The sequence below is a fragment of the Camellia sinensis genome, chromosome 9, assembly GCF_055761805.1.
Source record: "Camellia sinensis isolate YWXY chromosome 9, ASM5576180v1, whole genome shotgun sequence".
Classification (NCBI taxonomy): Eukaryota; Viridiplantae; Streptophyta; class Magnoliopsida; order Ericales; family Theaceae; genus Camellia; species Camellia sinensis.
This window is the reverse complement of record NC_138969.1, coordinates 199585033-199599279: the sequence shown is the minus strand read 5'-3', so window position 1 is coordinate 199599279 and position 14247 is coordinate 199585033. Positions and strand designations below refer to the sequence as shown.

General features: G+C 39.3%; 1 protein-coding gene across 1 annotated transcript; it reads left to right on the top strand.

Annotated features, from left to right (window-relative positions):
- The first annotated feature begins 5896 nt into the window (after positions 1-5896).
- Positions 5897-13996, top strand: LOC145800054 (uncharacterized). Its single transcript, XM_082889712.1, has 7 exons — positions 5897-6233; positions 6309-6995; positions 7128-7413; positions 7511-7540; positions 7630-7880; positions 12802-12817; positions 13707-13996. Exons 3-7 carry the CDS (start codon positions 7134-7136, stop codon positions 13994-13996), a joined length of 867 nt encoding a protein of 288 aa, XP_082745838.1. The 5' UTR covers positions 5897-6233; positions 6309-6995; positions 7128-7133.
- The last annotated feature ends 251 nt before the right edge of the window (positions 13997-14247 follow it).

The window sequence follows — 14247 nt, the reverse complement described above, 5'->3', positions numbered from 1 at the left end:
ACGAGGAGCATTGTTGGGCTCGTTAGGCAGCACAGTTGAAGGAGGCCGGGATGGTGCTGCCGGGCTGTCCGTTCCCGCTAATGTTGTCTGGCAGTTTGATTAGGTGGTGTTTAGCTGGATTTGCGCTGACAGATGGGAGAGCAGCTCCACGTGTCAATAGACGAATGGGTGCAGAGGTGAATGCAGAAAGTATACAAGCATGACTGCGCCCCCCATGCGGTGGATGGAACATCATTTGGTGAGATAGACTTACATTCATTGCGTTTCTCTCTCTCTCTCTCTCTCTATCTCTGAGTGTGTGCTAACTTGATCGTCGAAGGGGTTTTCCGGCCACACACCGCCAGGTAGCTCACCACCGTTGTGCTCGTAGGTCGATCGGATAGACAAGGAGCTTGGACAAAAGGAGTACGGGCTCCGCGAAATATTTGCTCCCTGTACAGGGATGTTACTTGGGCGGGCTCAATCCGAACAATCCGAGCCCATTCTGAATTTTTTTCGGTCTTGGAAAAAATATTTTTAAATTCGATATGAGCTTGGACAAAAATTTAGAAGCGCGAATTAAATTTCGGCAGATTTGGAAAAAGATATCAAACAATCCGAGCAACCCGGAACCCAAATTAAATATATAAATATATAAAAATATTGAATATACATATAAATTATTAGTCATTAGATGATATTAAAGTAATTTAGATCGTCAACTCATATTGAATATATATTATATACACAAGTAACACAAAATAAAATTTTACTTATTTATTTTTTCTTACTCATAAATTGTAAAGACCATCATAACAACGTCTGTTTTACATTATATAAATTATTTATTTTTAATGTTATTAGTGATTTTGTAAAAAAATTATTAATAGTCTAATTCTAATAAATTAATTAACTTAGTTGCACTAAAAAACACTAAAATTTTTGTGCACTTATGCAATTTGGGCAATTCAGATTTAACTCGAGTCGGGTTTGGACAGACAATTTCGGATTACAATTCGAATTTGTACGGACTTGAGCAACTCTCAGCATAATTTGAGTTAAGCTTGAACAACCTTTTAATCTGACCAAACCTGTCCAAATTGCACCCTCAATAAACAATCATAATTAGTGGTATTTGATTATGGTAATCATAATTAAGGAGATTTGATTTGATAACTATAACTCATGCCCTTTCAATTTGATAGTTTTTTTTTTTTTTTTTTTTTTTGGGGGGGGGGGACATAGGACGTTTTGGATTAATAGAAAGTCAATGGACAAATTGAAGTATAAGTTCCATATGTAGGATTTTTGATTAAAAACTCCTATTTAGAAACGTGAAAAATGAGACAGAAAAAAAATTGTAAAAATATATGAAATGTAAGTGATTTTGTAATGGGTGCAAGTGCAATGTTATAAGGGTGTAAGTGTAACTTGTATCCCTCCATATTTGCATAAATATTTTTTTCCATTATCCATATTAAAATAAAAGAAAAAAAAATGAAAGAACCAATGATATTTTGACATGTGTAATTTTACAATATAAAAAATATAAAATTAAAATAAAATGAATTAGAACTTTCACCTTCAATTACCGCATAAAATTTTACAATCACTACAAGAAAACATAGCAAAAAACACGGAGTTTTAGCGACGCCGCGCCCCCCGTCGCAAAAAATAGTTTTTTGCGACGGTAACTGCACCTGTCGCAAATAATACCCTTTAGCGACGGTACTGACCCGTCGGTAATGAAACCAAGCGGAGGGGTTGGAAATGCGGAAGTATTAGCGACGGTAAATAAAACCGTCGTAAACAATCTTTTTTTGGAGACAGCATATATCATTTGCGACAGAAATTTGCCGTCGCAAAAAAGGATTAATTCAAACGGTGCCGTTTTGCCTTCTATTTGCGACGGTCTACATCATACCGTCGCAAAAAGTCCAAAAAAAAAACCCCTTCTTTTTCCTCTTGGCTGCCGCTCGATCCTCCTCCCCAAATCCCTAACTTCACCCCCAAATTCCCCAAACGGCCTACGAGGAAGACATCGGTGGTGCGGCGGCTCCGGCTCCGGCGACAAGAGTGGTGCTCCGGCGACGACTCTCTCTCCCTCTGCGTATGCTCTCTCTCTCTCTCTCTCTCTCTCGGTCTGTGTATATATATATATATATATAAATCTGAAATCTGTCTATATATATATATATATAAATCTGTTTATCCGAAATCTATATATATAAATCTGTCTATATATATATATATATATAAATCTGTCTATATATATATATAAATCTGTTTATTAATAACATACTTTAATTAAGAACATACTTTAATTAATAAATCTGTCTATATATATGTATATAAATCTGAAATCTGTCTATATATAACAGATTTGTCTCATGGTTATTAATAAAATCTGTCTATATATATGTATATATATATATATATATATAAATCTGTTTATTTTTTAATTATTATCAACATTTATCAATTATTATCAATTAGTGTTTTTAATTTTTTTAATTATTTTTATGGTTGTTTTCATTTATATCTCTTCAACTATTATCATTTTTTTTTTCTATTTCATCCATAAATTATCAATTTTACCATTCAATCCTTCAAGTTTTTTATTTTTTTATTTTTTCCAAATCATATGCTCTAATTAGAAATAGTTTGTCAAAATCAGTAACAGTAGCAACCTAACATAATGTGAAAAATTTTAATCTTATAATTTAGACAACCACATCATCCGGCCAAACGACTATTTTCTTATTCATATTATATTAGAGCATCTCTATCAAAATAGTTATTTTTATTTTTTTAATTAAAACAGTGATTAAATCACTAAATTTCAACTCCATTGAACTAATAACTATCAAGTTAGCTATTTTAGTTTTCGTAGTTTTGGCTTAGTAAATGCAGTTAGTAGTTTTAGCTAGTCAAACATTAAAAATATATTATTTTTGGTATTTTTTAGTTACTTGTGTTGAGTTTACGAACTTAAGAACGAAATAAATTAAACTAATACTTTAATTGTTTAAATCGTCTCAAATTATATTGGTGTTTAAGAAGATTCAATTACAAATAACCATGAGACAAAAGTTTTATCTTTAACTAATGGGGGTATTTTTAACCACGGAAAGTCAGTGGAGGTCTGAAAAAACTTTACTAACGAAATAAAATTTTGACAATGGGGGTTTGATATCATACACATGTAATGGTTCGATTACAAATTTAAATTGCAAATGTTTAAATAAGTCATAAAAATATTTAAGAGAAAATAAAAAAAATACAAAAAAAAAAAAAACAGGATTTTAACCCTTATAATAAAATAAATCTTAAATTTTTAATTTAATTAATTTAAACCTTAAATAGGAATTTTAGACATTTCGTTAATTTGCCAAATAGGATGTCGAGTGAATATTTATGTGTAGGTATTATATTTAGAGTTACTTTGGTGAGATATTCTTGTGGATGTGTACAGATGATGGATAAGAGTTGGATTGATTTTCCAAATAGGATGTCGAGTGAATACATTAATGGGATTGATGAATTCCTTGTGTTTGCCTACACCAATAGGATTGAAGGTTCGATGATCAGTTGTCCGTGTAGGAAGTGTGAGAATCGATACTATTTTGTACGAGATGGTGTACGGGAGCATCTGATTTTGAATGGTTTTTTTAAAAAATACAAACATTGGATTAATCATGGGGAATCTTACATATCTCTGCATAGTAATCGAGAGAATGAAACATTAGCTAATTTAGACATTGGAGATGATATGATTGGAATGATACAAGGGGCTATGGGAAATCCACATGCCGGTACAAGTGTTGAGGGTGATGAACCACAGGGGCCTGATCCCCGTGCATCTGAACCCCAGCTCGGTCCAAATGCAGAGACTGCAAAGTATTTCAAACTTCTTCAAGATGCACAAAGTGAATTGTATCCGGGTTGTCAGAAGCTCACATCTTTGTCATTCATTGTTCGACTTCTACATTTGAAGGTGCTTAATCAGTGGACGGACAAGTCTGTTGACATGTTGCTTGAGTTATTGAATGAGGCGTTTCCGTTGGGTGTGAAACTCCCGGACTCATATTATAAAGCTCAAAAGGTCACAACAGATTTGGGCTTCACGTATGAGACGTGGGATGCATGTTCCAACAGTTGCATGTTGTTTCGAAACGAGGACGCCAATCTTGATAAATGTGTCATATGCAACAGTTCTAGACGGAAATCAAATGGTGATGGTGGTTCAAATGGTCCTAACACAGGTGGCAAACAAGTAGCTGCAAAACAGATGAGGTATTTTCCTTTAAAGTCAAGGTTGCAGAGGTTGTTTATGTCATCCAAGACGGCCAAGTTAATGAGATGGCATGCAGAGGAACGAACTGATGATGGTGTCTTCAGGCATCCTGCTGACTCCCTTGCATGGAAAGATTTTGACCGTCGGAATATTGACTTTAGTAATGATTGCCGAAGTGTAAGGCTTGGCTTAGCATCTGATGGTTTTAACCCATTCAGGACGATGAACATAGTTCATAGCACTTGGCCTGTTGTGCTCATTCCATACAACTTGTCGCCATGGATGTGCATGAAGCAACCATTTCTAATTTTATCTGTGCTTATTGACGGCCCGAAAGGACCTGGTGACAAGATTGATGTTTATATGCAACCGTTGATTGAGGAGTTGAAAGAACTATGGAATGAGGGTGTGTCAACATTTGATGCATCAACAAATCAAATGTTTCAAATGCATGCAGCTTTACTGTGGACAATTAGTGATTTTCCTGCATATGCAAACTTGTCAGGATGGAGCACTAAAGGAGAATATGCATGTCCTTGTTGCAATAAGAAAACTACATCGTGTTGGTTGAAGCATAGTAGGAAACAATCATACTTGGGTCATCGCAGATTTTTACCTACTGGCCATAAATTCCGGAAGGATAAAGTATCCTTTGATGGTAGTCGGGAAGTCAGACTCAAACCAAAATTGTTGTCTGGAACTGAGATGTTGCTACAATTAGAATCTGAGGGTATTTTAACCCAATACAATAGGGATGACCTTAAGGAGAGGCATAGGAGACAGGTAGAGAAGGAGAAAGCTGGACATCGCACCCATAGTTGGAAGAAAAAGAGTATCTTTTATGAATTGCCATATTGGGAGTACAATCTAATAAGACACAACCTCGATGTGATGCATATAGAGAAGAATGTTTGTGACAATGTGTTGTGGACAATATTAGGGGTTGCAGGAAAATCGAAGGATGGTGTTAATGCTCGGCGTGATTTACAAGATATGAATATTAGAAAACCCCTACATTTGCAGTTAAGAGGGTCGAATAAAGCCTATTTACCACCAGCACAATTCACGATGACCAAGGATGAGAAAGATTTGTTCTTGAAAGTGTTGAAGGAAGTAAGAGTTCCCGACGGGTATTCATCCAATATATCACGTCGTGTGCGCTTACATGATAGAAGCATTGGGGGTCTTAAGAGCCACGATAGTCATATTCTGATGCAACAACTTATTCCATTGGCTATTCGCAGATCGTTACCGAAGAATGTAATTGAACCCTTGATTGAATTGAGCAATTTCTTTAGACAATTGTGTTCGAAAGTGAATCGTGCGACGGATTTGCAATATATTAAAGATCGTATCGCTGTAACACTTTGTTATCTAGAGAAAATATTTCCTCCGAGTTTTTTTGATATAATGGAGCACTTGCCTATACATCTAGCTGATGAAGCGTTATTGGGTGGAGCGATTCAGTTTCGATGGATGTATCCAATTGAGAGGTATCTTCTTACTTTGAAGCAATACGTGCGTAATAGAGCTTGTCCTGAAGGATCAATTGCTAAAGGATATCTTATGGAAGAATGCATGAATTTTTGTGCACAATATCTCCGTGATGTGGAAACCAAATCTAGTCGACCCGTGAGGAACTATAGTGGTGCTGATAATTTGGGTCATGCTACTGGTGAAAACACAAGCTTTTATCTTGATAATACTTCTTGGGTACAAGCTCATCGGTACATCTTATGCAATACAAGCGCGGTTCAACCATTCATAAAGTAGGTTAAGTCACTCACTCAATATTTTATTATGTTTATTGAATTTTCAACTAAAATTTTTGTATGGCTAAAATTTCAATCTACACAGCAAACACCTTGAAGTACTTAAGCTCAAAATGCCTCGTGTCGACGATCATCAACTTCGGCGTGAACATTTTGAAACTTTTCACATTTGGTTCAAGGAACATGTATGTATTTAACTCTATAGATTCTAGTTACTTAAGTCGATCCACATTTTAAATTTTACATTTCGTGTTAAATAGGTCCAAACTTTGCGAAGGACTACTGATGTCATACTTTCTGAAGAGCTTATTCTATTGGCAAATGGTCCTCATAACCTGGCAAGGAGGTTCAATGGGTATATACTGAATGGGTTTCGGTATCGAGTAAAGGCCATGGATGATCGTCGAGCCACACAAAATTGTGGTGTAGCTTTGAAGGCAGATACCATAAGTTATGCTAGTCGAAAAGACAAGAATCCTCGTCTGGGGTCTGTGTACTATTATGGACAATTGACAGATATTGTTGAGATTCGATATTCCAATGAGAAGAAACATGTGTTGTTTAAGTGTGATTGGATTGACAACATTCACGGAAAGAAAGAAGATGTCTTCAATTTCACGTTGGTGAACTTCAATCATTTGTTGTACCGAGATGATCGAATTACCAATGAACCTTTCATCTTGGCGTCCCAAGCAGAGCAAGTTTGGTATGTTGCAGACCCGTTACAACCAGACTGGCAAGTCGTGGTGAAGATGTCTCAAAGAGGTTTATTTGATATGAGTTCAACTGATCCACAAATCGAGCCATACATGAGCCAACAATTGGAAGAAAATATAATGCTTCGTGATGAAGAAGTTGGTTGGGTGAGGGAAGCCGCAGAAGGGGAAACAGTTGATGTTCAAATAGGCTGATATGTAATCAACATTAGTAATTCAATTAAGGCCAAGGTTGTAGTTAATCATCAATTTCTTAATTTACTTTGTCTTTGTAATTGTATTAGTTCAAATCATGTCATATTATAGTTGATGACAAACCATTGTCTATGTTTCTAATGTCAATTAATGTTATATTGCTTGAAGATTATTATGGGAAGGAAGAGGAAGCCTGATCATCCCCGGCGCATGATGTCTGATGTGCTACATAACAGGACATCAGTAGCACCACCATTAGAGGAGGCATCACATCGGCCAGCATCGGAGGGGCCATTAGTGCCACCAGCATCTGAGGGGCCATTACCACCGTATCGACCACCATCAGTGGCACCACAGCAGCTACCATGTACTTGGCCTCCACGCCTACCATCGGTGCGTCCACCATCAATGGCACCACAGCAGCTATCATCATCAGCTTATGAGCCATCCGCAGGTATTTAAATTTGCTTTGAGTTGCATGAAAATTATTTACACATACATTTATTTATGCTCATTATTTATAACTTGTTTATTCTCATTGTATTTTGCAGACCCTTCGACTTCTTCACAGCCCACATCAGGTTTATTTGATATGATTTGTATTCACATTATTTAAATTTGCATTTGGTTGTTACCATTGCATATTGTTTATTATTATTGTATATCGCAGGTCATGTTAGTTCTTCATCGACCTCGACTAGGCGTGGTAGAGGATGTGCCAAGGGCATTAAAGAGTGGGGTACTGGTAAAAAGCTGCACATACAATTTGATGGAAATTACTGCCCAATAGGGGATAACGTGGCCAAGTTAACTACTCAACTTGGCATTATTGTCCGGAATGGTAACATTGTTCCTCTTATTTTTGTTGACTGGAACAGTGTGCCTGATGATATTGTTGATGCTATCTGGAAGGATGTGAAGGTAAAAGTATATTTTTGTCCACAAATTCGAATTCCAAATTTGTGTTATACTTAGCCTTAAACTTTGTGTTTTATAGGACAATTTGAATATATGTCCAGAGGAGTACAAGGCAATCTGCATGAAAAACTGCAACAGCATATGGAAGGATCACAAGAACAAGCTTAAGGCTAAGTATTTCAAGCCTAGAAGCTCTGATCCTAATCTGAAGGATGATGTTCCTATGAACGTTGTGCCAAGCCAGTGGGAACAACTTGTAGAGTATTGGCGTACTTCCGATGCTGAGGTATACAATTACGTTATATTTATGATATGTAAACATACAAATCATATTTACATACTTACATTTGTTGAACTTGTTATAGAAAATTGCAAGTAGGAACGCTAAAAATCGGCGAGCTCACGGCATAGCTCATACCACAGGGCGTACTACTTTCTCTCAGATACGGCATGAGGTTTACATTTTATTGTTTTATTTTTCTATATAAATAAACATTGTATATTTGCAAATTATTTGGATTCTAATTTTCATATTTCTAAAAAAAAATTTAGATGACCAGTAAGGGGGAGTCTACTGATAAGATGAATGTTTGGCTTATGACACGTAGAGTAGATGACCCAGAGGTTATCCAGACCTTGGTAGTTTCCAAACACCTTTGATTGTATTTAAAGTTTATTTTTTGTGTGTCAACCATCTTAATTTCGCGTATACTTGTGTGTCTTATTCAATACAGGATGAGTTTAATCGTCAACTCTCTATGCTACTCGAGGATGGTCAGACTTTGGAGGCTAGGAATGCCATTTTCCATGAGTTGATAGGTCATGAGAGACATGGATATTGTCACACATACGGGAGAATCGTGCCTCGGAGAGTGGTGTATAAGGATGGTGCTGGGCTATCACAGTCAACACCCCATCCATCGACTATTGATCAGATCACGCAGCAGGTTCGTGCTGAGCTAAGGGATGAGTTGAGGAGGAGCTGCGAGCAGAGTTCTCTACACATTTGTAGCAAATGAGAGCTGAGATGATGGCCCTTGTGTCACAGGGGGCGAGTGTGGATCCCAACAGACAGGTTCCATATAAACATCACAATTGTTTGATAGTTCAATTTTCACTCAAGATTATGTATGAAATTCGAATATGATTAACACATTATGCACTGACTAACATAGGTTCCTGATGCATCGAGTGGCCACCGGGCATTTAGGGAATCTGCAGAAGACGAGAATCCATATACACCACCACCAGAAGATCAGGTATAAAATTTATCTTTGCATTCTAAGCTAAAATACATCTTTGCGTTCTTTACTTGAATTCGAGGCGTTAACGCCCCAAAATCAGCAAACGGCGTCGGTTTAGGACAAAACTTGGCACACACGACCGCCTAGGCACGAGAGACTTGTGGGAGAAGACGGGGCTCGAATCGGGTTCCCGGTTTGGGAGTTAGAGTCGGATTTCACTTTAGGCAAACAACTTCCTTAAGAAACTTGAATTTGAGGAGTTAACGCCCCAAAATCACCAAACGGCGTCGGTTTAGCACGAAACTTGGCACACACGACCGCCTAGGCACGAGAGACTTGTGGGAGAAGACGGGGCTCGAATCGGGTTCCCAGTTTGGGAGTTAGAGCCGGATTTCACTTTAGGCAAACTACTTCTTTAAGAAACTTGAATTCGAGGCGTTAACGCCCCAAAATCACCAAACGGCGTCGGTTTAGCATGAAACATGGCACACACGACCGCCTAGGCACGAGAGACTTGTGGGAGAAGACGGGGCTCGAATCGGGTTCCCGGTTTGGGAGTTAGAGTCGGATTTCACTTTAGGCAAACAACTTCCTTAAGAAACTTGAATTTGAGGAGTTAACGCCCCAAAATCACCAAACGGCGTCGGTTTAGCACGAAACTTGGCACACACGACCGCCTAGGCACGAGAGACTTGTGGGAGAAGACGGGGCTCGAATCGGGTTCCCGGTTTGGGAATTAGAGTTGGATTTCACTTTAGGCAAACTACTTCTTTAAGAAACTTGAATTCGAGGCGTTAACGCCCCAAAATCACCAAACGGCGTCGGTTTAGCACGAAACTTGGCACACACGACCGCCTAGGCACGAGAGACTTGTGGGAGAAGACGGGGCTCGAATCGGGTTCCCGGTTTGGGAGTTAGAGTCGAATTTCACTTTAGGCAAACTACTTCTTTAAGAAACTTGAATTCGAGGCGTTAACGCCCCAAAATCACCAAACGGCGTCGGTTTAGCACGAAACTTGGCACACACGACCGCCTAGGCACGAGAGACTTGTGGGAGAAGACGGGGCTCGAATCGGGTTCCCGGTTTGGGAATTAGAGTTGGATTTCACTTTAGGCAAACTACTTCTTTAAGAAACTTGAATTCGAGGCGTTAACGCCCCAAAATCACCAAACGGCGTCGGTTTAGCACGAAACTTGGCACACACGACCGCCTAGGCACGAGAGACTTGTGGGAGAAGACGGGGCTCGAATCGGGTTCCCGGTTTGGGAGTTAGAGTCGAATTTCACTTTAGGCAAACTACTTCTTTAAGAAACTTGAATTCGAGGCGTTAACGCCCCAAAATCACCAAACGGCGTCGGTTTAGCACGAAACTTGGCACACACGACCGCCTAGGCACGAGAGACTTGTGGGAGAAGACGGGGCTCGAATCGGGTTCCCGGTTTGGGAGTTAGAGCCGGATTTCACTTTAGGCAAATTACTTCCTTAAGAAACTTGAATTTGAGGAGTTAACGCCCCAAAATCACCAAACGGCGTCGGTTTAGCACGAAACTTGGCACACACGACCGCCTAGGCACGAGAGACTTGTGGGAGAAGACGGGGCTCGAATCGGGTTCCCGGTTTGGGAGTTAGAGTCGGATTTCACTTTAGGCAAACTACTTCTTTAAGAAACTTGAATTCGAGGCGTTAACGCCCCAAAATCACCAAACGGCGTCGGTTTAGCACGAAACTTGGCACACACGACCGCCTAGGCACGAGAGACTTGTGGGAGAAGACGGGGCTCGAATCGGGTTCCCGGTTTGGGAGTTAGAGTCGGATTTCACTTTAGGCAAGCAACTTCCTTAAGGAACTTGAATTTGAGGAGTTAACGCCCCAAAATCACCAAACGGCGTCGGTTTAGCACGAAACTTGGCACACACGACCGTCTAGGCACGAGAGACTTGTGGGAGAAGACGAGGCTCCAATCGGGTTCCTGGTTTGGGAGTTAGAGTCGGATTTCACTTTAGGCAAACTACTTCTTTAAGAAACTTGAATTCGAGGCGTTAACGCCCCAAAATCACCAAATGGCGTCGGTTTAGCACGAAACTTGGCACACACGACCGCCTAGGCACGAGAGACTTGTGGGAGAAGACGGGGCTCGAATCGGGTTCCCGGTTTGGGAGTTAGAGTCGGATTTCACTTTAGGCAAACAACTTCCTTAAGAAACTTGAATTTGAGGAGTTAACGCCCCAAAATCACCAAACGGCGTCGGTTTAGTACGAAACTTGGCACACACGACCGCCTAGGCACGAGAGACTTGTGGGAGAAGACGGGGCTCGAATCGGGTTCCCGGTTTGGGAGTTAGAGCCGGATTTCACTTTAGGCAAATTACATCCTTAATAAACTTGAATTTGAGGAGTTAACGCCCCCAAAATCACCAAACGGCATCGGTTTAGCACGAAACTTGGCACACACGACCGCCTAGGCACGAGAGACTTGTGGGAGAAGACGGGGCTCGAATCGGGTTCCCGGTTTGGGAGTTAGAGTTGGATTTCACTTTAGGCAAACTACTTCTTTAAGAAACTTGAATTCGAGGCGTTAATGCCCAAAATCACCAAACGGCGTCGGTTTAGCACGAAACTTGGCACACACGACCGCCTAAGCACGAGAGACTTGTGGGAGAAGACGGGGCTCGAATCGGGTTCCCGGTTTGGGAGTTAGAGCCGGATTTCACTATAGGCAAATTACTTCCTTAAGAAACTTGAATTTGAGGAGTTAACGCCCCAAAATGACCAAACGGCGTCGGTTTAGCACGAAACTTGGCACACACGACCGCCTAGGCACGAGAGACTTGTGGGAGAAGACGGGGCTCGAATCGGGTTCCCGGTTTGGGAGTTAGAGTCGGATTTCACTTTAGGCAAACTATTTCTTTAAGAAACTTGAATTCGAGGCGTTAACGCCCCAAAATCATCAAACGACGTCGGTTTAGCACGAAACTTGGCACACACGTCCGCCTAGGCACGAGAGACTTGTGGGAGAAGACGGGGCTCGAATCGGGTTCCCGGTTTGGGAGTTAGAGCCGGATTTCGGTCCAGTCAAAATTATTTACTAAACTATCTTTCTAATTATATAGTAGTCAATTTTTTTTTTATATTTTTCTATAATTAAAATATTAACACATTATATGGTTTTTAATTATTTTTATCTTGTTTTTTTCAGATATTTCCTGAGTAGCAGTTGGCTTTTTCTGGAATGCGGGCGTATCAAGATTATGACTAATTTTTGTTTTTGTAACCCACGAAGGAATGAAGACGAAAACTTTTGATTTTGATTTTGATTTTGATTTATGTTATTTAAATTTGGGAGCAACATTATGTATGTATTATGAGACGTTATGTAGTGGCATAATTTTTATTGTTCTGAATTTTTATTTATGTATTGCTATGAATTGAACAATATTATTAATTTTCATTATTTGTCAATTTTTGTTTATGTACGTATTTATATTATTCTGTAATTTTTCAATTTTTTATACTTATTTTTTATCTAATACAGGTTATTTTAATTTTTTTAATAATTTATCAGCAGGGTTTTTTTTATTTTTTATTTTTTGAGACGGGAGAAGAACCCGTCGCAAAAACCATTAATAGGCTTTTGCGACGGTACCAACACAGTCGCAAAAGCTGTCTTATTGAATGTACAGGACACCTTTAGCGACGGTAAACCGTGCCGTCGCCAATACTTATAAGATGCCAGAGCCTTTAACGACGGTAATGTTCCCGTCTCAAAAACTCACTTTTAGCGACGGAAATTACGTGCCGTCGCGAAAAGTGATTTTTCCCCCATTATTTGCGACGGGAAAAATGCCGTCGCAAAAAACTTGGCTTACCGTCGCAGAAACTAATGGCGACGGTACTTACCGTCGCGAAAGGTCTTTTGCAACCCCGTCTGTCGCGACCCCCCCTCACCGTCGCAAAAAGCCACATTACCGTCGCAAAAGACATTAGCGACGGCTTTCGGGAGCATTTGCGACGGCCGTTTACCGTCGCAAAAAACAAATTTTTTTGTAATGAATTATATACAATACACATTTTAAATAAAATTTCAAATAAATTTATGAATACGTACAACCATGGTTAGCCTTATTTTTAACTAATTACCGCAACATATTAATAAATTAAAAATTGGTAGTGCACATGATGTGTACACATATGATCATTTTGTTTAATAAAATAAGAATGTAAATTGTATGATTAGATTTAAATTTTAAAAATTAAATTAAATTTGCAAAAAAGAGATTTGAAAAAAAAAAAAAATAATTTAGGACATAACTACCAATATAATTGATATCGAGGTATTTATGAAAAAACCAAAAATATGAGACAAACACATGAGTAGCTTTCTCTTTATGGTATTGAGAGATTGAGCAGAATTGGCAACCATAAAAAACTCCTAATATCTCTCTGTGTCCCTCGTCTATATAAAATATTTCGTGGCTTGCGGAAAAATAGATTTCAGTTTTCAGTTGCTCTCTCTCTCTCTCTCTCTCTCTCTCTCTCTCTCTCTCAGCTTTTCAATGGAAGATGAAACTCTTGTTCTCATCAGCAGCAACCAAAGTTGGTGTTGTGCTTATAGTGGTTATTGCGGTTATGGTAACTTCAGTAGGGGCCAAGGGTGGTGGCGGAGCAGCTAGAGGCGGCGGCGGAGGACGAGCCAGAGGTGGCGGTCGTGGTGGTGGTGGAGTGCGGCCCTGGAGTGGCGGAATCGGTGGGGGTGGCGGAATCGGTGATGTATGGCCTCATCATCACCATTCAAGCGCCTCCTCATCCTGCTTCTCTCATCGTCTGTTTTTTATCATCATCATCACCACTTACTTCCTCGCTGCTTATGCTATGTAAAAGCCTTCCTTCTCCATTCATGCACTTCTCTAACTGTCAATCATTCTATATGTCCCCTTTTTTCAAATTTATTATTATTATTATTAATTTTTGAAAAATGCTTGGGAGCACTAATTAGTGCTCCCACTAATTCGGTGGCAGTGGGTCCCGCCATTAATGATGTGATGTTTTGGTCTTGGAGTTGTGTTTTTTTTTTTTTTTTTTTTTTTTTTTTTTAATGCATTAGTGCTATTAGTGGTGATGTTTTTAGT